The sequence below is a fragment of the Sciurus vulgaris genome (genome assembly GCF_902686455.1).
Source record: "Sciurus vulgaris genome assembly, chromosome: 5".
NCBI lineage: Eukaryota > Metazoa > Chordata > Mammalia > Rodentia > Sciuridae > Sciurus > Sciurus vulgaris.
The window spans coordinates 62,374,584-62,400,959 of record NC_136465.1 but is presented as its reverse complement, the minus strand read 5'-3'; the positions used below and the strand labels follow the sequence as shown (position 1 = coordinate 62,400,959).

Here is a 26,376-nt window from a genome sequence, read left to right as displayed (position 1 = left end):
TTGAGGTGCCATTTTAGGCTCTGAGATTCAGTGGGAAATAATGGAGACATGGTTAGCAGCCCTCGCAGAGTTAATACTGTAATGGGATATATAGGAAAGGGAACATAAAACTACAATTCAGGAAATAATATTTCAGAAACAATAGAGGCTTAAACAGGACTTCCCAGAAGTGATACTTGAAGCTCGAGTAGAAGTCAGTCAAGTGATGTGAGGAAACTGTTCTAAGCAGAGAAACTGTCCACATGTAAAAAGCTGAAAGCAAATGAAAATATGAGCTCAACAGTATTGCTAGAAATTACCTGGTCAGTAGGGAGTGGTAAAATTTAAGACTAGAGAATTAAATAGGGACCAGAATATCCAGTTTCTTCTAAGCACTTGACTAGATCATAAAGGCAGTTAGGAATCTAAAGAAGTGTTTTGAACAGAACAGTGATGTGGTCAAAGCTCTACTTCTGAATAAGGGTTGACAGACTTTTCTGTAAAAGATCAGATAGTAAATACTTTAGTCATTGAAGGCCAGAACTTCTGTGACAGCTGCTCAGCTTTGCTCTTGTAGCCTCAAAGCAGCCACAGGTAATATGTGAAGGAATGAGTGTGACTGTGTTCTAACTAAACCTTATTTATGGACACTGAAAATTAAAGTTTATATAACTTAACATGTTCCAGAATGATCTTCTTTTGTTTTTAAATCTATTTCAAAGTATAAAAGACACTTTTTTAGCTAAGGCCTTACCAAAACAGACGGAGTTGGCCTGTGGACCACTGTGTGCAAACCCTTGATTAATCTGTTCATTGTGGAGGGAATAAATTGCAGGAGGGTTAGAGTTGTTGTAGAGACACAAACAAGGAGGCTATTACAGTGGTCTTTGCAAGAGGTAGTGGTAGCATAGAGGAGGGAAATGGCAATGGGCATGGAGAGACACAGACTTGTAAGATATTTAGACTTCTAAGCACTTGTTTTCTTCAGTGCTGGGGATTGAACTCAGAGCATCACACATGTGAGGCAAGCACTGTACTACTAAGCTTCACCCTTGTCCTGGCCATAGAATTGTTAGGACTCAGTGATTGAAAAAATAGGTGGGTTAGGGTTAGACATACTTAATTTGGGATACCTGTGAAATGGTCTCGAAATGAATTTAAATTATAGATTCAGTGTACAGAAGCACACAAGGCACTTTTATTTTCATCAAATAATACACATGAAAAGTCAGTGATACTTCAAGGTTTGTAACACAGCATGCCAGTCCACTCCCTTCCCAGGCCTACTTAGCTCTCTGTTCTATAGAAGCTATCATTTTCCAGTCTTCCAGCTGATTTCTCTAGTACTTATCTTTGTATTTCTAAATGACATGCTCAGATACTATTTTATGACTTATCAATTTTAGAAATATTTTATTGAATTTCTGTCATGATAGGTTGCTTTCCTTCAGTCCTCCTCTCATAATTATGTTTTGGTCATATTAATAATTTATTTTTATATTATCATAGCCACACAAATATTTTATACTAAAACCAAACTCTGTTATTATGGCCACCACTACCTTTATTTTTCCTTATGTTAATGTCTTTTCTTCCCCCCTGATTTTCTCCTATTTTCAATACTTTTTTGCTTGTTTGCTCTCTTGGAGAGTTCCTTTACTTTTTTATCACCTCCCATCTAGTGAACATTGAATTTTAGTTATCAAGTTTTTAATTGCTGAGAATTCTTGTTCTCTTTTTATTTCTTTAATAACATATAACAGGTGTTTTCTTGTTTCATAAATATAGTATCTTCATTTATCTCTCTAATGGTATTCATTATAGTTATTTTGAACCATTCTTCTGTGAACTTGTAATGATTTTCTTAGCCAGCCCATTTGTTGTTGTTGTTGTTGTTGTTGTGAAACTCTTTCTGAAACTGCCTGAAACTGCCTCAGGGATGTTACCCAGGATTTGACCAGTATATATAATAATAAAATTTCTTTTGTGAAATAGTTTAAAATCATTTTGCACTTTAGTATAAAGATTCTATAAATACTAACATAAAGGTTAATATGTAAAGCAAATTTATGATTTTCTTGATTAACCTGATAGTACTAATTCTTTGAACTGGAGTTATCTTTCTTCAGGTTCGAGTCTATTTACTGTAGTGATAGGATTTGATAATTAATACTTAATTTGATATTTGTGCAATCCTTTATACTATAGTTTCTAAATTCTTATAACAGAAAAATCTATAAACATCTCTTAAATATCAAATATGTTCTCCCCTTAGTCCCCAAAAGCAGGAATTTATTTAAATGTGATAGCTCTTATGTAGACTTTTCTTTACAATTTCATTTTTATAACTTTTTCTGTTTCCAATTAGTTTATCAATGAGAAATGCCTCTTGTAGAATATCTAGTTTGCTGCCTAGCATCTTTCATACCATGTTTCCTCATTGGGTATAGTCTTTTCCTATTTTGAAGTGTCCAAAACAAAGCAGAATTACTTTTTTTGTTACTGGGTATTGAACTTTACCACTGAGTCATATCCCCAGCCCTTTTTATTTTTTATTTTGAAACAGTGCCTCACTTAGTAGCTTAGGGCCTTGCTAAGTTGCTGAGACTAACCTCAAATTTGGCAATCCTCCTGTCTCAGCCTCCTGAGTTGCTGGGATTACAGGTATGTGCTTCCTAGTCTGGCTACTTCTTTTTCTTTATACTTGTTTGATTTTGAAGAAAGTTCTGAATAATATTATACTTCCCATCAACTGAAAATCAATGATTTTAAATCAAGAATTATAGATTGTATCTGTATTAGTTAAGAAAAAAAATGTCATATGGATGGATAAGCAGTATTTTCTTTCAAAACATTTGTCTGAGGAGGAGGATAGGATAGATACTTCTCTTAAGTATACCAATTTTGTAGAGAACTGAAATTATAGTTTTAACTTTATCATTATAATGACCATATTTGTTCTGAAATATTTAAAATCTGTCTGTTGCCATTTAAGTAACAATTACCCTCCTGGCATTTTTAAGAATAAATATTTGTACTAAGTTGGAATTTTTTTTAAATTTATTTTTATTGTAAACAAATGGGATACATGTTGTTTCTGTTTGTACATGGAGTAACAGCATACCATTTGCATATTCATATATTTACATAGAGTAATGATGTTTGATTCATTCCGTTATTTTTTTCCTTCCCCCCCACCCCTTCCACCCCTCTTTTCCCTCTATACAGTCCCTCCTTCCTCCATTCTTGCCCCCCTCCCACCCCCCATTATGTGTCATCATCCACTTATCAGTGAGATCATTCGTCCTTTGGTTTTTTGAGATTGACTTATCTCACTTAACATGATATTCTCCAATTTTATCCATTTGCCTGCAAATGCCATAATTTTATTATTCTTTATAGCTGAGTAATTTCCATTGTATATATATACCACAGTTTCTTTATCCATTCATCAACTGAAGGGCATCTAGGTTGGTTCCATAGTCTGGCTATTGTGAATTGAGCCGCTATGAACATTGATGTGGCTGTATCTCTGTAGTATGCTGATTTTAAGTCCTCTGGGTATAGGCTGAGGAGTGGGATAGCTGGGACAAATGGTAGGTCCATTCCAAGTTTTCTAAGGAATCTCCATACTGCTTTCCAGAGTGGCTGCACTAATTTGCAGTCCCACTAGCAATGTATGAGTGTACCTTTTTCCCCACATCCTCTCCAACACCTATTGTTGCTTGTGTTCTTGATAATCACCATTCTAATTGGGGTGAGATGGAATCTTAGTGTAGTTTTGATTTGCATTTCTCTTATTACTAGAGATGTTGAACATTTTTCCATATATCTGTTGATTGCTTGTAGATCTTCTTCTGTGAAGTGTCTGTTCATTTCCTTAGCCCATTTGTTGATTGGGTTATTTGTATTCTTGGTGTAGAGTTTTTTGAGTTCTTTATATATTCTGGAAATTAGTGCTCTATCTGAAGTATGAGTGGCAAAGATATTCTCCCACTCTGTACGCTCTCTCTTTGCATTGCTGATAGTTTCCTTTGCTGAGAGAAAGGTTTTTAGTTTGAATCTATCCCAGTTATTGATTCTTGCTTTTATTTCTTGTGCTATGGGAGTCCTGTTGAGGAAGTCTGATCCTAAGCCAACAAGGTGAAGATTTGGACCTACTTTTTCTTCCATAAGATGCAGAGTCTCTGGTCTGATTTCAAGGTCCTTGATCCATTATGAGTTGAGTTTTGTGCAGGGTGAGAGATAGGGAGTTAGTTTCATTCTGTTGCATATGGATTTCCAGTTTTCCCAGCACCATTTGTTGAAGAGGCTATCTTTTCTCCATTGCATATTTTTGGCCCCTTTGTCTAGTATGAGAAAATTGTATTTATTTGGGTTTGTGTCTGTGTCCTCTATTCTGTACCATTGATCTACCTGTCTGTTTTGGTGCCAATACCATGCTGTTTTTGTTACTATTGCTTTGTAGTATAGTTGAAGTTCTTGTATTGCGATACCCCCTGTTTCATTCTTCCTGCTAAGGATTGCTTTAGCTATTCTGGGTTTCTTATTCTTCCAGATGAATTTCATGATTGCTTTCTCTATTTCTGTGAGGTACATCATTGGGATTTTAATTGGAATTGCATTGAATCTGTGTAGCACTTTTGGTAGTATGGCCATTTTGACAATATTAATTCTTCCTATCCAAGAACATGGGAGATCTTTCCATCTTCTAAGGTCTTCCTTAATTTCTTTCTTCAGTGTTTTGTAGTTTTCATCTAAGTTGGAATGTTATTCTCATTTTTGTGGGCCAAATAAAAATAAAATTAGGAGAAATAAAATTTTCCATTATTTGTTTATTTTTTAATATTTTAGTATCATGGTGCAGTCATCAGAAAAATCTTACAGTTTCTCAGATCCTGTTCTTTTGGCCCAAGAGCAACAGTCTCAGGTAAGGTTTTGGTGAAAGGGGGTAATTAGTTTATGAGAGGGGAGTTAGTATTCTATAAATGCTTAAAAATCTGCCAGTTTATTAAAAATTGTTCTTTAGCTATGAATCTGAGATAGAGTTCAGTTTGTTTTTGTCTTAAGGGAAAATGTAGTACTTGAAGTTCTGCACATAAGGACTGAATTTTTCCAAGTACATTAAAAAAATGTTGATTTCTTTTTTCTTTTTTTTTTTTGTTGTTCAGGTTATGTTATATTGCAAATTGGTAGAAGCTAGACAGAGACATGCCAATATCATGGATGTTCCTCCAGCTATTTTGGCAACAAATAAGATACTGTTGGATATGGCTAAAATGAGGTAAGCTATTTGTTTATGTTCTAATATATTTCCCTCTGACATAATAGAATTGTGAAATATATCATTAATAATAATCTGAGCAGGGCTGCAACTATCAGATCTGTGAACTATCTCCCAAATCTCCCATGTTGCTATGCTGATCTCTTTGCTAAGCTTTAGTTCACGTTTCTACATGAGTGAGAATCAGCTATGTTTATAGCAATCAGATTTAGTATATATAAAATCCAACTCATTATCCATTTACCTCCCATAATAGTTCATCCAAATGCCAGTACTCTTCTCTCTGAACCCCTCATTTTTAATGGTACTATGATGTGTTTAATTACATGTTTAAAACCTGGATATTGTTTCCACTCCTTAACATATATCCCCCTTCTGTCTGTTACTCAAAAAATTTCTATTTGAATGTTTTGGTGTTTATCTGTGTATGCCTTCCTGCTTGTTCATAATAATCTCATGTTATTGCAGTAGCCTTTTAAGTGGTCCCTCTTCAGTTTATCTCTGTTTTATCTGATATGAGTACCAATTTAATCATCTTTTACCATGTTTTACTTCTGAAATGTTTTCCACTATCTTAACTTCTTCAGTCTAGAATTCAGGCTCCTCCATTTATGGACTTAAACCTGCTTTTTCATCTAAATCAAGGAATTCAGAATGATTTATCTTACCTGGATTGTCTTATCATTTATTGAAGATTTCTTTTCAACTTATATATATATATATTTCTTTATAGTCTTGCTTTTGCCTTGTGTTTCCTTGATTTCTCAAAATCTTCTAGAAGAAGTCCTTCAAGATCAAGTTTTATTACTTTTTACTCCATGAAGCCTTTTATGGTATTAATCAGCAAAGTAATTCCTCTCGCTTGAATTCATAAAGGACTTTTAGATGAATTCTAAACATGCTTTTATGGTACTTATCACAGAATGCTTTATTAATTTTTTGTAATTAATGGTAGACATATACATCTTATAGATTTTAGTCTCTCCGAATAAGATATTTTTTCCTTATCTTTTTGTGTCTTTCACAGTACCAAGCACAATGCTAATAAACACTAGGCATTTAATAAATATTTAGAAGAAATTATTTCCAAAAAGTAGTTGCTGTATTCATATATATGTATAAAAATATATACATATATATTTTTAGTTTTACATGTACACAATACCTTTATTTTATTTTTATGTGGTGCTGAGGATCGAATCCAAGGCCTCACACATGCCAGACTGACACTCTACCAGCCCTGCTGTATTCATTTTTATACTTCCTTCCAAAAATGTGTTTCTGTCACTAATTTTCATTTATTCATTTTTATACTTCTTTTAAAAGATTGTTTCTGTCACTGAATTTCATTCAATAGATGTTACTCTAGTGCAGAATTTTTTTTTTTTTTTTTAGTTGTAGGTGGACTTAATACCTTTATTTTATTTTTATGTGGAGCTGAGGATTGAACGCAGGGCCTCACTCCTGCTAGGCAAGCGTGCTATCACTGAGCCACAACCCCAGCCCTAGTGCAGAATTTTCTAATGATATTACAATGCTTATATTTTACAATAATATTTTGTTAAAAAGTCTGTATTCTAAGCAACACTTTAATATTCAGATAAGACATTGAAGAAAAGAAGTAATCATTAGATTGGTGGATTTTTAGAAGATGATGGTCTTTTGAATATTAGACACAATAAGAAATACAAATCAAAAGCCTAGTTATAGCAGGTTTCTATTATAGGTAAACATTTAAAAAATATTTTTAGTTGTAGATGTACACACTACCTTTATTTTATTTATTCATTCATTTTTGTGATGCTGAGGATCGAATCCAGTTCCTCACATGTGCTAAGCAGGCACTCTATTCCTGAGCTACAACCCCAACATTAGGTGAACATTTTGTAGAAGAAAATGATTGAATCTGTCTTCTGAGAGTTTTTAAGCCCCTTACTTGTCCTCAATACCTCCTAGTTTTCACTTTTGTAATAATAACCAGTAATAGTGCAAGATAAAATGTTAGCCTACTTTTTTTTCATGTATAATGGAGTATAATTTCTCATTCTTCTAGTTATACATGATGTAGAATCCAACCAACCATATAATTATATATGTAAGTAGGGTAATAATGTCTGATTCATTCTATTATCCTTCCTATCCCAATACCCCTTCCCCTCCCTTCACTCCTCTCTGCCTAATCTAAAGTAACTCTATTCTTCCCTAACCACCGCCCCCCATTGCGAATTAGCATCTGCATATCAGAGGAAAACATTGGCCTTTGGTTTTTTGGGATTGGCTTATTTCACTTAGTATGATATTCCACAGCTCCATCCATTTACCTGCAATGTAATAATTTCATTCTTCTTTAAGACTTAGTAATATTCCATCCTTTGGTATAAACCAAAAAGTAGGATAGCTGGGTCAAATGGTAGTTCCATTCCAGGTTTTCTTAGGAATTTCCATACTGCTTTCCAAAGTGGTTGCACTAATCTGCAGTCCCAGTAACAATGTATGAGTGTGCCTTTTTCCCCACATCCTCACCAACACTTATTATTGCTTGTATTCTTGATACTTGCCATTCTGACTGGAGTGAGGTGAAATCTTAGAGCAGTTTTAATTTGCATTTCTCTAATTGCAAGAGATGATGAACATTTTTCATGTTTGTTGTATTTCTTCTTCTGTGAAGTATCTGTCCAGTTGCTTAGCCCATTTATTGATTGAGTTATTTTGTTTTTTTAGTGTTTTTTGAGTTCTTTGTAAATCCTGGAGGTTAACGTTCTATCTGAGGTGCATGTGGTAAAGATTTTCTCCCATTCTGTAATTAGCCTGCTTCTTTCTGACAATAACCTGTTTACCAGTTAGTACAGCTACTATGTTTTAGTGGTGATGGGAGGGTAGTGGTGGTTTCAGTCATGAATTGCTAAAACAGCAAATCTGTAAGAGGAGGAAAGCAAAGAAAGAAATTTATAAAGCTCTTGCCTGCTTGTAAAATATGTTTTTTTTTATTTTTGAAAAAAATATACAGTTATTGAATATCGCTGTGAAACGGAACATCAGCTGTATTGCTGGAGTGATGCTGTTTCATGGCTTATTGATTTTTTTTTTTTTAATTATAGACCAACGACAGTTGAAAATGTAAAACAGATCGATGGCGTTTCTGAAGGCAAAGCTACTATGCTGGCTCCTCTGTTGGAAGTCATCAAACAGTTCTGCATAGTAAATAGTATTCAGGTATAATGCTATGGTTTTCAGGAACTATTATATACCCTTTTTTGGACCATTTCAAAAGCGACATTTCAGCCATTTAAGACAGTTATTTGCATTTTCATACTGGACACTTAGAAAATGGTTTCAGATTGTTTTTCCAGTAAATAGTTATAAAAATGTGTTAGTTGCCTTTTAAAAGCTGAGACTAAAGCTATTATCTGGGAAACTGTTGTTTCTGTTTCATTGGTAGTTTGAAATTTGAATAAGTCCTGTATTTTAGGTTGATAAATTCTTTCATTTCATTTCATAGCTTTCATTTTATTATTTTTAGTCTTCATAGTATTTTCATATCCTTTTATTAGTCTTAATAGTTTTTCATATCCTTTTATTATTTATTGTTCCACCTTCAGTGACCACAAGTATCATTTGTGTGTTTTTCTTAAACTCCACATGCACATCAGGCTACATGGTACAGCACAGGTAAGACCCTGAGAGGTTGTGGAAAGATTACAGGACTCAGAATCAAGGAATTTCAGTTCTTTATGGTTTACTTGGTGATTCTGAACATGTTCTTTAACTTCTCTGAGTCTCTATGTCCTGACTTACACAATGGAAGTGATATTTCCTTCTCTATCCAAGGAAGCAACTGGGTAACATTAAAAAGATAAGACATGGGATGCTTGTAAAAAGCTGGAAGAGTTAAAAACACCCAAGACTGTCTTTTAAGAGGTTGTTTTTTTCTTCCGTGAACCTCATGTAAGCTTTGGGCAGACACTTACGGATCCTGCTCTAGAAAAATCATTCTTGAACTCTATGTAGAAAACTCTTCTCTTTTTGTATGTAGCATTTCCTTTTTTGAAATAAAATATCTTTGGCAAGTTTAAATTTTCTTTTTCATACTCGTATAAGACATGTGAAAATTTCTTATATTTCATGTTAAATACTTTGAGAATGAAATTAGTGTCTTAATGATTTGATAAAGAATGTCATACCTACTAGCAGTAATTGAATAAGTTCCCTCTCTTTGGACATTTAATAGTAATATCTTCTTTCATGAATTAGTGGCATTATTTAATAATGAATGATCTCATCCTGTCCCCACTAAGGAGAGGAAACTGAAGTAGGGCAAAAGGTAAATGCTCTAAAGGGTAGCTTTCTGAAACTTCCGGTTAGAAAAAAAATGACTTTTTTTTTTTTTTTTTTTTTTTTTGGGTACCAAGAATTGAACCCAGGGCACTTAACCACTGAGCCACATTTCCAGCCCTTTTAAATTTTATTTTAAGACAGGATCTGACTAAATTGGTTAGGGTCTGCCAAGTTGCTGAGGCTGGTTTTGAATCTGGATCCTCTTGCCTCAGCTGCTGGGATATAGGTGTGTACTACTACATCTGACTAAATGCTCACTTTTAAGGTTAGGAATTATCTGGATTATTCTGTAAATTAAAACCATTGATTAAAGAAATACCCATTAATGTTTATTAAACCAGTGTTGTTATCATGACTTTTGTTAAGTTTTTTAATATATTTATTTCAAATTTTGAAATAAAACTTAAATACTACCATAATACAAATCTAAAGTTACAAATACAAGCTAGGTGTGGTAGCATGTCACTATGGTCCCAGCTACTCAATGATATTAGGTGGGAGGATCATTTGAGCCCATTAGTTTGAGACTCTGTCTCAAAAATAAAGTAAAATAAATAAAAAAGGAAGTTATAAATATGACATGAGTTTTAAACCCATTAATGACCATTTTGGAAAATATGCTAAGGTCACTTTATAAAAATACATCTTATGGAGAGACAAATACATCTTATGGTGCACTAGAGGGCAACTGCATCTCATGTCACTCCAGAACTCAGGATTCAAGAAGAGGAGGTATTAAGAGACTCAGGACCAACTCAGAGCCACCAGGTGAGTCTCTCCCACTGGGCGAAGCTTCCCCGACGGGGCAATAGTCCTGGAATGCAGGGAACTTCATGGAGTAGAGTTGCCCAGTGAGACTCCGCTGCTGGAGCTGTGAACCCAGACAACTGGGAGCATCGTAGAGGAGGGGTCGCTCAGCGAAACGCTTCAGAGGAGAGCAAGGGTCCCAGGACCAGCGGCAGGACCGGACCACGGGCAGCTTCTCGGAGGAGGGCCACCCAGCGAGAGGCTTTGGCACAGGGTGAGATTCCCCGGCCCAGGCAGTATTCCGGACTCCAGGGAACGTCGCAGAGGAGGGCTGCCCAGCAAGAAATCACTTGCAGGGCAAGGCTCCCTGGCCCAGGAGGTAGGTCCGGACCCCTGGAAATATCACAGAGGAGGGCTGCCCAGCCCAGGTGGTAGTTCTGGACCGAAGGAAACTTCTTGGAGGAGAGCTGCCCAGTGGGACTTCCCCACCAGGTGAGGCTTTCCCACCAGGGCGGTAGAACCAGAGACACAGGCCCAGACCAGCCATGCCCCAGCCCACAGTCTAGTCCCCCTTTTGACTCACCATCAGTCAACAAGTGGAGGCGCCTCTGCCTACTAGCAGGGAATATACCTCACATGAAGGCCGCCACCACTAGACGGGCAGCTTCCTTGTGGAGCACTGCATTATCAAGTTCCTCCAAGACTTCAGGCTACTGAAGGCTGGGAGGTGAGTTATTGGAAATCAACAGGGACACTATAAGTCAATAGAAGAAATCTGCAATATCTCAGAGTTTCACTACTAGAGGGGTAGATACCTGAGCAATATGAGAAAACAAGGGAAGAAAGTGTCCCAAAAAACCTAGATGCTACATCAATAAAATCCAGTGACAGCATGGCAGAAGAAATGTCAGAAAGGGAGTTCAGAATGTACATAATTAAAATGATCAGAGAAGCAAACAATGAGATGAAAGAGCAAATGCAGGCTTTGAATGATTGCACCAATCAATAGTTAAAAGAGCAAATGTGGGAAGTAAAAGATCATTTCAATAAAAAGTTAGAGATACTGAAAAAAAACATCAGAAATCCTTGAAATGAAGGAAACAATAAACCAAATTAAAAACTCCATAGAAAGCATAACCAATAGGATAGAACACCTGGAAGACAGAACCTCAGACATTGAAGACAAAATATTTAATCTTGAAAACAAAGTTGACCAAACAGAGAAGATGGTAAGAAATCATGAACAGAATCTACAAGAATTATGGGATATCATGAAAAGGCCAAATTTAAGAATTCTTGGGATTGGGGAAGGCTTAGAGAAACAAACCAAAAGAATGAACAATCTATTCAATGAAATAATATCAGAAAACTTCCCAAATCTGAAGAATGAAATGGAAAATTAAATATAAGAGGCTTATAGTACGCCAAATATACAAAATTATAACAGATCCTCACCAAGGTACATTATAATGAAAATACCTAACTTACAAATAAAGACAGAATCTTAAAGGCTGCGAGACAAAAAAATCAAATTACATACAGGGGGAAACCAATACGGATATCAGCAGATTTCTCAACCCAGACCCTAAAGGCTAGAAGGGCCTGGATCAACATTTTTCAAGCTCTGAAAAAAAATGGTTGCCAACCAAGATTCTTATTCCCAGCAAAACTTACCTTCAGACTTGATGACAGAATAAAATCCTCCCATGATAAACAAAAGGTAAAAGAATTTACAAAAGAAAGCCAGCACTACAGAACATTCTCAGCAAACTATTCCATGAGGAAGAGATGAAAAAAATGTTATAAATCAGCAAAGGGAGGAACTACCCTAAAGGAACAGCCAAATAAAGGAGAAATCAAGTCATGTTAAAAAAAAAAAAATAGTGAGCCAAATGACTGGGAATACAAATCATATCTCAATAATAACCCCGAATGTCAATGACATGAACTCATGAATCAAAAGATATAAACTGGCAGATTGGATTAAAAAGAAAGATCCAACAATATGCTGCCTGCAAGAGACTCATCTCATAGAAAGAGATACCCACAAACTAAAGGTGAAAGGATGGGAAAAAACATACCATGCACATGGACTCAGCAAAAAACCGGAGTATCCATCCTCCTATCAGATACTGTGGATTCAAGCCAACGTTAGAAGAGATAAAGACGGACATTTCATACTGCTTAAGGGAAGCATAAATCAGCAAGACATAACAATCATAAATATCTATGTCCCAAACAGTGACTCATCCATGCATGTACTTCAGACAGATCGTCTCAATTCCAGGAATCAAATAGACCACAACATAATAATATTAGGTGACTTTAACACACGTCTCTCACCACTGCACAGATCTTCCAAACAAAAACTGAACAAAGAAACCACAGATCTCAATAACATAATCATTAATTTAGACTTACAGACATTTATAGAATATTCCATCCATCGATGACCGAATATACTTTCTTCTCAGAGCATGTGGATCCTTCTCTAAAATAGACCATATTTTATGCCACAAAGCTACTGTTAGCAAATACAAGAAGATAGAGATACTACCTTGTTTCTCTCAGATCATAATGGATGGAAATTAGAAATAAATGACAAGAATAAAAAACAAACTACTCCAACACCTGGAGATTAAATAATACACTATTGAATGATGAATGGCTAACAGAAGACATCAGGGGGGAAATAAAAAAAATCTTAGAAGTACACGAGAACAAAGATGCATCATATCAAAATCTCTGGGACACTAAGAAAGCAGTTCTTAGAGGAAAATTTATTTCATGGAATGCATTCAATAAAAGAAGAAAAATATCAACAAATAAATGACCTAACACTACAGCTCAAAGCTGTAGAAAAAGAACAGAGCAACACCAAAAGTAATAGAAGATAGGAAATAAAATCATAGCTGAAATCAATGAAATTGGAACAAAAGAAACAAAAAAATTGACAAAAAAAAAATGTTGGTTCTCTGGAAAAATAAACAAAATTGATAAACCCTTAGCCACACTAACAAAGAGAAGGAGAGAGAAAACTCAAATTCCTAAAATTCAGAATGAACAAGGAAATATCACAACAGACACAATTGAAATACAAAACATAATTAGAAGCTATTTTAAAAATCTATACCCCAACAAAACAGAAAATCTCAAAGACATCAACAGGTTTCTAGAGACATATGAATTGCCTAAACTGAAACAGGAGGACATACACAATTTAAATAGACCAATTTCAAGCAAGGAAATAGAAGAGGTCGTCAAAAGCCTACCAACAAAGAAAAGTCCAGGACCAGATGGGTTCTCAGCCGAGTTCTACAAAACCTTTAAAGAAGAGCTCATTCCAATACTTCTCAAAGTATTCCATGAAATAGAAGAGGAGGGTACCCTCCCAAACTCATTCTATGAAACCAATATTACCCTGATACCCAAGCCAGACAGAGACACATCGAGGAAAGAAAATTTCAGACAAATATCCTTAATGAACATCAACAGGAACATTCTCAACAAAATTTTAGCAAATCGCATACAAAAATATATTAAAAAGATAGTGCACCATGATCAAGTGGGTTTTTTCCCAGGGATGCAAGGTTGGGTCAACATCTGGAAATCAATAAATGTCATTCACCATATCAACAGGCTTAAAGTTAAGAGTCACATGATTATTTCAATAGATGCAGAACAAGCATTTGATAAAGTACAGCATCCCTTCATGCTCAAAACACTGGAAAAAATAGGGATAGTGAACATTCCTTAACATTGTAAAGGCCCTCTATGCTAAGCTTATGACCAGTATTCTAAATGGTGAAAAACTGAAAGCGTTCCCCCTAAAAACTGGAACAAGGCAGGGATGCCCTCTTTCACCACTTCTATTCAACATCGTTCTTGAGACTCTGGCCAGAGCAATTAGACAAACCAAAGAAATTAAAGGGATACGAATTGGGAAAGAAGAACTCAAACTATCCCTGTTTGCTGATGACATGATTATATATTTAGAGGAACCTGGAAATTCCACCAGAAAACTTTTAGAACTCATAAGTGAATTCAGTAAAGTAGCAGGATATAAGATCAATGCTCACAAATCTAATGCATTTTTATTCATAAGTGAAGAATCTTCAGAAAGATTCACAATAGGTTCAAAAAAAATAAGATACTTGGGAATCAATCTCATAAAAGAGGTGAAAGACCTCTACAATGAGAACTACAGAACACTAAAGAAAGAAATTTTCAAAAACCTTAGAAGATGGAAAGATCTCCCATGTTCTTGGATAGGTAGAATTGATATTGTCAAAATGGCCATACTACCAAAAGTGCTATACAGATTCAATGCAATTCCAATTAAAATCTCAATGACGTACCTTACAAAAATGGAGCAAGCAATCATGAATTCCATATATACAATGGAATATTACTCAGCCATAAAGAATAATAAAATTATGGCATTTGCAGGCAAATGGATGAAATTGAAGAATATCATGCTAAGTATATAACCCAATCTCAAAAATCCAAAGGACGAATGATCTCCCTGATCAGTGGATGATGACACATAGTGGGGGGTGGGAAAGAGGTAAGAATGGAGGAAAGAGGAACTATATAGAGGGAAAAGAGGGGTGGGAGGGGCGGGGGGAAAGGAAAAAATAACAATGAATCGAACACTATTGTCCTGTGTAAAAGTATGACTACACAAATGGTATGCCTTACTTCATGTACAAACAGAGTAACAGTATGTATCCCATTTGTGTATAAAAAAATAAATTCAGGGCTGGGGAGATAGCTCAGCTGGTAGAGTGCTTGTCTCACAAGCACAAGGCCCTGCGTTCCATCCCCAGTACCGCAAAAATAAATAAATAAATTAATTAATTAATTAATTAATTAAAAAAATGTATGATCAAAAAAAAAAAAAAATCCCAATGATGTACCTAACAGAAATACAGCAAACAATCATGAAATTCTTCTGGAAGAATAAGAAACCCAGAATAGCTAAAGCAATCCTCAGCAGAAAGAGCGAAGCAGGGGGTATCACAATACCAGAATTCCAACTATACTACAAAGCAATAATAAGAAAAACGACATGGTATTGGCACCAAAATAGACAGGTAGATCAATGGTACAGAATAGAGGACATGGACACAAACCCAAATAAATGCAATTTTCTGATACTAGACAAAGGGGCCAAAAATATGCAATGGAGAAAAGATAGCCTCTTCAACAAATGGTGCTGGGAAAACTGGAAATCCATATGCAACAGAATGAAACTAAACCCCTATCTCTCACCCTGCACAAAAATCAACTCATAATGGATCAAGGACCTTGAAATCAGACCAGAGACCCTGCATCTTATAGAAGAAAAAGTAGGTCCAAATCCTCACCTTGTTGGCTTAGGATCAGACTTCCTTAACAGGACTCCCATAGCTCTAGAAATAAAAGCAAGAATCAATAACTGGGACAGATTCAATCTAAAAAGCTTTCTCTCAGCAAAGGAAACTATCAGTAATGTGAAAAGAGAACCTACAGAGTGGGAGAAAATCTTTGCCACTCATACTTCAGATAGAGCACTAATTTCCAGAATATATATAGAACTCAAAAAACTCTACACCAAGAATACAAATAACGCAATCGACAAATGGGCTAAGGAAATGAACAGACACTTCACAGAAGATCTACAAGCAATCAGCAAACATATGAAAAAATGTTCACCATCTTTAGTAATAAGAGAAATGCAAATCAAAACTACCCTATGATTCCATCTCACCCCAATTAGAATGGCGATTATCAAGAATACAAGCAACAATAGGTGTTGGAGAGGATGTGGGGAAAAAGGTACACTCATACATTGCTGGTGGGGTTGTAAATTAGTGCAGCCACTCTGGAAAGCAGTGTGGAGATTCCTCAGAAAGCTTGGAATGGAACCACCATTTGACCCAGCTATCCCACTCCTCAGCCTATACCCAGAGGACTTAAAATCAGCATACTACAGAGATACAGCCACATCAATGTTCATAGCTGCTCAATTCAAAATAGCCAGATTGTGGAACCAACCCAGATGCCCTTCAATTGATGAATGGATAAAGAAACTGTGGTGTATATATGCAGTGGAATATTACTCAGCTATAAAGAATAATAAAATTATGGCATTTGCAGGCAAATGGACTAAGTTGGAGAATATCATGTTAAGTGAGATAAACCAATCTCAAAAAGCCAAAGGACGAATGATCTCGCTGATAAGCGGATTATAACACATAATGGGGAGTGGGAGGGAGGCAAAAATGAAGGAAGGTGGGGCTGTATAGAGGGAAAAGGAGTGGGAGGGGTGGGGGAAGGAAAAAATAACAGAATGAATCAAACACCATTATCCTATGTAAATGTATGATTACACAAGTGTTATGCCTCTAGTTCATGTACAGAGAAACAAGATGTATCCTATTTGTTTACAATAAAAATAAATAAACATTTTATGAAAATTATCTTCTTGTGAATCATACCAGCAAGTCCTTAAAGATTTTAGTTTCTGAGACAAAAAAGTATTTAGTAATATCCAAGACATTTGGCAAAACAATCCAAAGTAATAATCTCAAGAAGTTATGGCTGGAATGTGACTTCAGTAATCAGAAATTTAATGAAATCATATTGAATATATATAAAAGACTTTTTGAACACAGTGGTAAATTATGGAAGCATAAATAGGAAAGGTATAAGGACAAATGTAGGCAAAGCCTACCTATGTGCTTTTCAGATAAGACAGTTTGGCTAACTAGTTTTGAACATTATATTTTAACTGGCAAGGAGAATGCCTCAGTTTACCTTTGTTATTAAAATTACTGAAGACACTATCTTAAATTCCCATTTTATATTCCAAGCTTACTAAACAACTTTCAGGAAGGCTGGCTTCCCCTATAGCTCAGACAGAGCACAGCAGTTGGGCCAAGTGAAATGTTCTGGTTGTGTGCCTCACTATAAATAAATGAATTTTTCATCTTAGTGTAAACACTTTTAAGTCCCAAAATGCATCTGCTCTGTAACAAGGAACATCAGAGTTTTAAAGTTGCAAGGATGAGGACTGAAACCCTACACTAAACCATGGCAGAATGCCACGGTGTGGGGACCAGTCTGACAAGCCATCAAGGCTTTCCTAGAAAACACCTATCCTGTCTTGATGTGTCCTTTGTAAAAACTCTGAAGTGCAGCCATTCTGAAACTTCAAAATAGAAATAGAGACGTGAAACACCTGGCCCCATTTTATTTATACCTATTGTGCTCAGAACATCAAATCCCCACCCTTCGGGTTATTTAAAATTCTCTTTGATGTTAATGTGAAAGTATAGTTCTGAGATTCTTTTTTTTTTTTTTTAATATTTAGTTGTAGATGGACACAATATCTTCATTTATTTACTTATTTTTTGGGGTGCTGAGGATCGAACCCAGTGTCTCACACATGCTAGGCAAGTGCTCCACCACTGAGCCCATCTGAGATTCTTAATGAAATTCTCCCAAAGGTTTGGAAAACATGTAGGATAATTCAAATTCTAAAATTAGGTATTGTATATGTAATAAAGAAAAAGTCGAATGTATTTCTCGCCAAGCAGTAAACCAAAACTTACATAACAAATTTTTAAATTGAACTCTCTAAATGACCGAATATGGAGACAAAAAAGTAAATGGCTTTCCCAAAGAAAACTTATATTCTTCCTTATGTATCTAAACAAAATTTAGTAAGCCATAGTGATAAAAAAAACATTGCCAAAATGATAACAGTGAGGACTGGTATCATCAGGAGATGAGGCTCTTTATTAAACTAGTTTGTTATTGGTTTTTTGATGACTGTAGTAGGCTGTTTTATATATGATTAAGAAAACAGTTGTCTATATCTTTATGATTTTTTTTTCAGGCTTTAAAATATTCCAGTATTTCTTCATTAGTTTTATTTTTACTGTTTTTTTCTTTTACATATCTGTTAAGGAACCATATTTAGAATTTTACATAATGTTTAAAGGTTAGAGCTCCAGTGAGGCTATATCTTTTAAAATTAATTATGCATATGTATGTATCACATACATATATATATATGCAATATGCAGTATGCTTTATAGATATAGTTATGATATATTAGCCAAATTTGTGATTGTGGTACCTGAAATTGAATATTGATTTTGTTTATTCATTCAGTGTTAACTTGGAAACGATTAGGGATATAGGAGCAGAGTGTTTCAAAGTATAGTTCCTTTTCTGATTGACTAAAGAGAACACTAGTAAAGTTTGTCATCACAAATATTTTATTAGAAATTTATGTCCTCTAGCATTACTTTTCCTTTTAAAATCAATATGTAAAAAATTCAACTTCTTTTTGAGCTCCCCGTTAGAATTCTTGGCTAACTTCATGATTTTTTCCTAATGGGAAATGACTATATATTGATATTACTATATCTATCATTGATGTTAGTATCGATTACTCATGCTACTTTTACAATTATGTAGGCAGACCTCTTTTCAAGTACAACACCTCAAGAACAGAAGAAGAGTCTGGAAGTGAAAAATAAAAAATGCTCACTCTCACAGTCTGTGGCCTGCACATATTCTTTATTCCAAGAAAAGAAAATGTCTTTGGTAAGTGTTTCTTTCATGTTACAGAGAATTTTTTAGTTTATTTAAACTTGTGTTTTATTAACTTTTCTACATTACAGGTGGGAGTTGGGATCAATTTCTTCTAACACTACAAGATGTCTAATTTTATCTTTAATTTTAAAACAGAATGACATTTCCTCTAGTAAGCCCATTCCTGTCAAGCAGGAACAGCAAGACTGGTTTTGTTCAATCCCCAGAAACCACACACACACACACACACACACACACACACACACACACACAAAACAGTATCCAAGATACACTAAGTTTAAAAAAGGGACATGCACAGTGGTGTAAAAAACAAACATAAATGTATACATTCTTGCTTTTATATTCACATGTCCTTATATATGTCAAAAATGTGTACAGTATCTCTGAAAGGATATCTAAAAGCTGGAAATAAATTTCAGAAAAAACTTTTCACTGTCTCCTAGCACTGTTCTTTTTTTTTTTTCTTCTTTTTTCTTTAAAGTGGACAGATGTTCTTTGGTTAAAAAAAAAATTACTGAAAAGAAATCGCCATTCCTAACTTTTTTTATTGTTCTTATATAAATTCTTAAGGCTATTGAGGTTTTGTTTATTTGTTTTGATTGGTATACCAAATGAAGAATATATCTTAACAGAATAAGGACAGAATAAGGCTTCTAGCTAAGTTTAATTGATTTAAATTCCTGTCCTCTTTGCATTAAATTGATTTGGAACATAACATGGGCTCCAGTGCCAGCTTTTCCTATCCACTGTGCCTCAGTCTGCTAAGCTGCATTATACATCTTTTACTCAGCTCAGAGCCCACTGTAAATAAGAATAAAAACAGTTCATAGTTTATCTTACTGACATAATGATCTAATTAGATAGGTTCCTCAATTAAAAGTACAAAAGTTGGACTGGTGATATAGCTTAGTTGGTAGAGTGCTTTTTGTGAAAGCACAGGCCCTGGGTTCAATTCCCAGCACTGCAAAAAAAAAAAAAAAAAAAAAAAAAAGTACAAATGTTATTATATGAGAAATCAGATAATTCCATTGTACTATTTTTGTAACAAAATACATGTTGAATAAGAATTTTAAGTTGAATCCTTATGTAAATAGTAATTTACACATACATGTTAAATATGCCTGTATATCCATGATTTGGCCATATATGTATGGGAGAAATGGATATAGTTATTAAGAAAGTCTGGTACAGTCTCCATATTTTCTGAATGAAGCTCATTCTATAGCCATGATATGAGGTTTCATATGTTATATTACATATTCATGGTTAAAGATACAAACAATGGTATATCTTTATTTATGTCTTTTGGTATTATTTGGTAGTATTTTATTGTGTGATATGATGGTTAATTATTTGTACCTCCCTAGAGTCTGAGAGGGTCTTGCCAATTAACCACCAGATTAAACATGCCTAACAAGTAATTAATCAGGAGCAATACAATTAGTGAGGTAATTTGATGCCTAGTATCAAATAACCATGATATTATGCACACATGGTGCCCACTTTTTAGTAAAAAGGGTAGACATTAAATGAAAGTAATTTAATACTTCCTTTGAAGGATGAAAGTATCACCTTAAGTGAACTGTTCTGTGAAGTATCAACATTCACAAAAATAAAGTCTACAGACTTTAGAAATTTATTGGGAATATTATGAAATATTAGAGCGGAATGACTAAGCTTTCTGAGTGTTGTGAAAAGAATGTTTGACCTAATACATATTTTAAATATATTTGGGGTCACATTTGTTTTAAAAACTGTGTAAATATGAAACACTGTCCTAAATTTAAAATAATTTATGCTAAGTTCAATAGTTAGATAGTTGTGACAGTCCTCGTTAAAATTATTGTTATTATTTTGTGAAAGAGCCAATTTAAAACATCTGTTAAAGTCTTTGCATGAATCTTTTATAGAATGCATCTGGAGTCTTATGTTATCACTAAGCATTTTAGGATTTGTCTCTTTGGAAATTGATGTATCTAAATCACTATCATTTCAAGTATGTAGAATATTAGAATTAGATTTTCTTTATTTTCAGTAGGTTGTGACAGCTATAAGGCTTACATGGAATGGCTTCTCTCTGCCACTAATAGTTTTCTAAAGTGAATAATTAGGGATGAAGATTGAATTTTGGATAATTTTGTTTTAATCAATATAATGAGTAGAACCTGTGGAAGTCTATATTAATTTTAAATAAAATGAAAACTTTAAGTAGTGGAAAAAAGCCTTTGTTTTCTTTTTTTTGGCTACTGTTTTTCTAGATTAGCATAGCTGAGAAGAGAATTCTGCCTCTCACAGCAGTTGGCATGCACTTAGCCCAAGCAGTGAAAGCTGGCTACCCGCTGGATATGGAGCGAGCAGGCCTGACTCCAGAGGTTCAGAAGATTGTTGTTGATGTTATCCGAAACCCTCCCGTCAACTCAGGTGATAAACATGGCCCTTCTTTGAAGCCTTAATGACTTGAGTCACTGAACCCAGTTGAAGTAAACAAGCAATCTGCTAAGGCTTTTCACTTAAACAGAATTGACCCTTTATGCTTTTTATTGTTTTAGAAAAACAAATTTTCTTCCCAGTGTCATTCAGAGGAAAGTATACTGAGAAATTCTTCTTTTCTTTTCAACTTTAGATTACAACTTCCCCAGCCCCCAAACAGGACACTTTACCCTTTTCTAATTTCTACCTCATCACTTGAAAAAACACTTCTGCACATTCATTCCCAGCAGCTTGCTGACTCCTTGTTTTCCCCTAAACCTTTCTGATTCCTTGTCACCCTGTTTCACGTGAGTAATCTCTCTAATCCCCAGAATGGTATCCCTCACTGTGTCATGGAATGAATAGGCCAACCTCTGTAGCTCCTGTAGGAGGATTTGCAGAATCTCAACTGTGCTCATAGAAATCAAACCTCTTTGCTTGCCTGCAGAACATTTTAAGTAATAATCCATTGTTTACAGAATAAAGTTATGGGACATTAGAGGACTTCTCCCTTAAATGTATAAATATAACCTTGGTGTGTTATAATTCATTGTATCTGAAAATTTTTTTCAAACTATTAGTGTAGAGCAAACATAAGACCTTATCTTCAAAACCACATGAATAATTATGTTTTATTACCTCAAATTCTTTCCCACATGGAAACAACAATATTCCTCCCAAGAATTTGAAAATAAGGGAAATAAGATCACTATCTGAAAGCAGTCAGTAGTATTTAATTATCAGTGCAAAATTAACAAGTCATCTTAAAAGACAGCATTATTTCTGGATTAAGCAAGATTTGACTGAAAGTGTAAACAACAAACACTTTCCATTAACCCACTGTGGAAACCCAGAAAAAGGAGAGACAGGCAAATTCCAATGGAGCTCATTCGAGATCCAGAGATAAGGAGTGGTGGCCTGTGAGCCTGTTGATATATTATATCAAGATAATGTCAAATACTCTTAACAAGCAATTCAGCTTGTCACTTTCTAGCTTTCTGTTTATATTTTGACTTCCCATGCATATCTGTCTATAGGGAAAGCATGCTCTAGTCACACTTATTTGAGTATCTATGTGATAATTGTGTATTAATTATAAGAATAAATTGGAATTTTGTGAACTCAGTGTGAATCTGCTAAGGGTTAAATTAGGTTTCTAATTTTGAAAGCTGAGGGCCAAATCCCATGCAATAAAATATTCAAGGTAATTTATCTGTAGGTCATCTTCTTAGAAAGCTAGCCAGCTCTCTTGGTTATAGTCTATTCTTTCTAACATCAGCAGCCATTTTGCTGGTAATTAAGGCAGAGGAAGGAAAACAGAAATTACTTTGAGGGATTGGATTTAGGTGGTATAGACCTGTTTCTTCTTTGCAAAATGACACTGTTTTAAGAAAAGTCAGACTCAAATGCCTTCTTGATTTTAATAATATGAAATTATTTTTTCATTATAATTGTATTATCTCTCAGGACTCAGAAAACAATGTGTCTTTTGATAAAATTTTGAGTGGTAGGCAATATTCTCTGAGTTTGCATATATTTCCTTTTTTGAAAAGGAAAAATGTTTGCTCTCATTTGACTGCTTTCCTTAAATCCTGAAGACTCTCAGATGGTTTTACCTAGTCAGTGAGAGCAAAGGCTCAGGCACCAGATAGATATGTGCTCAGACCTTCGCGCTTCAATTTCATCGTTATGTAACCATTAACACATATGTCCGGCCAGAATTACTAAAGGTGTATGTTTCTGTAAAATACACTTGGCTATTAATATCTGTGGGTTCTGCATCCCAAGTCTCAGTTTTCTCATCTTTTTAATAGGGAGTGATAATACTGCTTGTCTTACAGAGCTGTGAGAAATAAGTTTGATAATACACAGAAAGCCCTGGCACATCACAAATAGTAAATGGTGGTGCTAAAAGATGATGATTGAAGTAGATGGTAAGATCTTACAGCATCTTAAAAATGCTCTTTAAATCTGATTAATTTTATACTTTATCCTTTTTAATAGCTAATTAAGAATATATGAAGTTGATAAATAGCTATGTAAGAAGGAAGATTTTAAAAACTAGGCATCCGCAGTGTTTGTGGAATATTGGTTTCAGACCCCTCCTCTCACCACCATGGATTCCAAACTGTGGATGCTGAAGTCTCTTATATAAAATGGTTTAGTATTTGTATGTAATCTACATAATCCTTCTGTATATTTTAAACCATCTCTAGATTACTTACAATAAATACCTACTACAATGTAAATGCCATATAAACATTTACTATATTGTTTTAAGAAATAATGACAAAAAGTGAACCCAGGACATGAAATCCAGTGATGCAGAACCCACAGATATCAATAGCCAAGTGTATTTTACAGAAACATACACCTTTAATAATTCTGGCAGGACTTAATGACCTTTTGCGTGTGTGTTCATCCTAAAGAGTTCTTGGGCAGGAGGATCACCACTTCAAAGCCAGCTTCAGCAACTTAGGCCCTTAGTGAGACCCTGATTCAAGATAAAAAAATAAAAAGGGCTGGGGATGTGACTCGGGGATGTGACTCAGTGGTTAAGCATCCCTGGGTTCAATTCCTGATAACAAAAAAAAAAAAAAAAAAAAAAGGAGAGAGAGAGAGAGAGAAGGAGAACGAGAATAATTTTATTATTCTTGGACAGTATTCTTCAATGACATAAAAGGAATGTTCTAATCTCAGTTCACTATTGGCAGGGGGAAATAGTAAAGGAAGATTTAAGATTATATTATTCAGTCAAATATTAACAACATCTATTTTATTTTATTTGTCTATGGTAAAGAATTGAGTTGCTGTTAATTTCATTTCTAAATAATATTTTTAAAATTTATTTTTATTGTAAACAAATGGGATACATGTTGTTTCTGTTTGTACATGGAGTAACAACATACCATTTGCATATTCATACATTTACATAGAGTAATGATGTTTGATTCATTCCGTTATTTTTTTCCTTCTCCCCCACCCCTCCCACCTCTCTTTTCCCTCTATACAGTTCCTCCTTCCTCCATTCTTGCCCCCCTCCCACCCCCCCAATTACCTGTCATCATCCGCTTATCAGTGAGATCATTCGTCTTTTGGATTTCTGAGATTGGCTTATCTCACTTAACATGATATTCTCCAATTTTATCCATTTGCCTGCAAATGCCATAATTTTATTATTCTTTATAGCTGAGTAATATTCCATTGTATATATATTCCACAGTTTCTTTATCCATTCATCAATTGAAGGGCATCTAGGTTGGTTCCATAGTCTGGCAATTGTGAATTGACCTGCTACAGAGATGTGGCTGTATCTCTGTAGTATGCTGATTTTAAGTCCTTTGGGTATAGGCCGAGGAGTGGGATAGCTGGGACAAATGGTAGGTCCATTTCAACTTTTCTAAGGAATCTCCACATTGCTTTCCAGAGTGGCTGCACTAATTTGCAGTCCCACCAGCAATGTATGAGTGTACCTTTTTCCCCACATCCTCTCCAAGACCTATTGTTGCTTGTATTCTTGATAATCACCATTCTAATTGGGGTGAGATGGAATCTTAGTGTTAAATCATATGTTTTGGATACTTTATATTTGGAAGAAATTGGAAACATTAAATTTTCTCTTTCCCGCTTACACCCTATTTTAGAGACAGAAAAGTGCAAAATTGTTTTAATACCATATCTAAGGTTAATAACTGAGCAAGGTTTTCTTTTACTATAGCCTGTTTAAGTTGTACTGTCAGTTAACTTAAAAAAAGAAAGTAGGCAATTTATAATTCTTATAGGATTCAGGCTTATAAACTTCTAACTTGATGAGTAAAATAAATTAGCTTTTGTTTCACTTAATAACCACTATTGTCTTTAAATACTGTCTACAATATCTAGTATCCTTTATGCTGAGTTTAGCAATTTCAGTTTCTGATGTTAGATGGATTTTTAAATTAAACAATATTCAAATCAAACAGAATATGTAAACATGAATAATTCTTATAATTGAACAGTGTGATTTCAACAAATATCAGGGAGATGAGAAAAGTGTTTTGTAATCATTAGTGACTAAAATATTAATAAAACATTTGTCTTTACCACACCATATGCAGAGTATGGCATTAAATAAATTTCTATTTGGAGATAATATCAAACTGAAATTGCAAAAAACATGAGAGTATTTTAAGATATACTTATTAAAAACATATTTTAGCTTTCTGTCAATACATTGTGTATAAGTTGAATACATAATATGAAAAAATATATTTTTGTGGCCTACTTTACTTCCAGAGCCAAAATGGAGAAAGTTAAGAAGGTTGTGATAACCATGAGGTCTGACTTTTATTTCTTTTGATAAAGTATATTTATAGTCTGTAAGATACCAAACATTGATGTGAGACTTTACTTTTAGATTCTTATTTTTCTTTGATAAATACTATTTGTTTTCATACTGCAAAAAACACCATTGAGTTATAAATGATAAGAAATCAAGATCTACTTACTATGTTAGTATATGTTATTTTCATCTTTTATTTAACTGTAGCCTTATCACATAATTGTGTTTTAATGAACAAGTTTGATTGAAATTTAAATTTGGCACAATCCTGAATTGAGAAATTTTTCTGGATTTTATGTAACATAGCCTTTACCTAAAAATAAAGTGCTGGTATATTCAAATCTTATTTTGATACACCCTTACTTGCTAAATAGATTTTGGCTGTATAACTTAATATTAATAGGAATTCTATTCCTTTTTAATTTTCCATATTTATATAATTGTAAACTTATTGAGTTGAGATTCTAACTATGTTTAATAATAAATGAAGCAAGGCATTTAATGAGGTGTGTAGATAATATTTTGAATAATTTCTTTCTCTGGCATTTTATGTGCTTGTAACTGGAAAATTAAAGGTGGCTTCCGAGGGACCTGCCACAAAAGTAGGGGTAACATGATCTAAAAAGCACTA

At 34.5% G+C, this 26,376-nt stretch overlaps 1 protein-coding gene across 6 annotated transcripts in view; it reads left to right on the top strand.

Annotated features, from left to right (window-relative positions):
• WRN (WRN RecQ like helicase) overlaps nt 1–26,376 on the top strand; it is a 132,674-nt gene that overhangs the window by 94,190 nt on the left and 12,108 nt on the right. For 5 of the 6 annotated variants that reach the window (XM_079140208.1, XM_079140207.1, XM_079140206.1 and 2 more), the window contains 5 exons: nt 4,834–4,909; nt 5,151–5,263; nt 8,362–8,476; nt 18,818–18,946; nt 21,214–21,376. In XM_079140208.1, coding sequence (XP_078996334.1) covers nt 4,834–4,909; nt 5,151–5,263; nt 8,362–8,476; nt 18,818–18,946; nt 21,214–21,376 — 596 coding nt within the window. Of the gene's footprint in view, nt 1–4,833; nt 4,910–5,150; nt 5,264–8,361; nt 8,477–18,817; nt 18,947–21,213; nt 21,377–26,376 lie in introns of those variants that run through there. The other variant, XR_013763849.1, reaches the window with a different exon arrangement.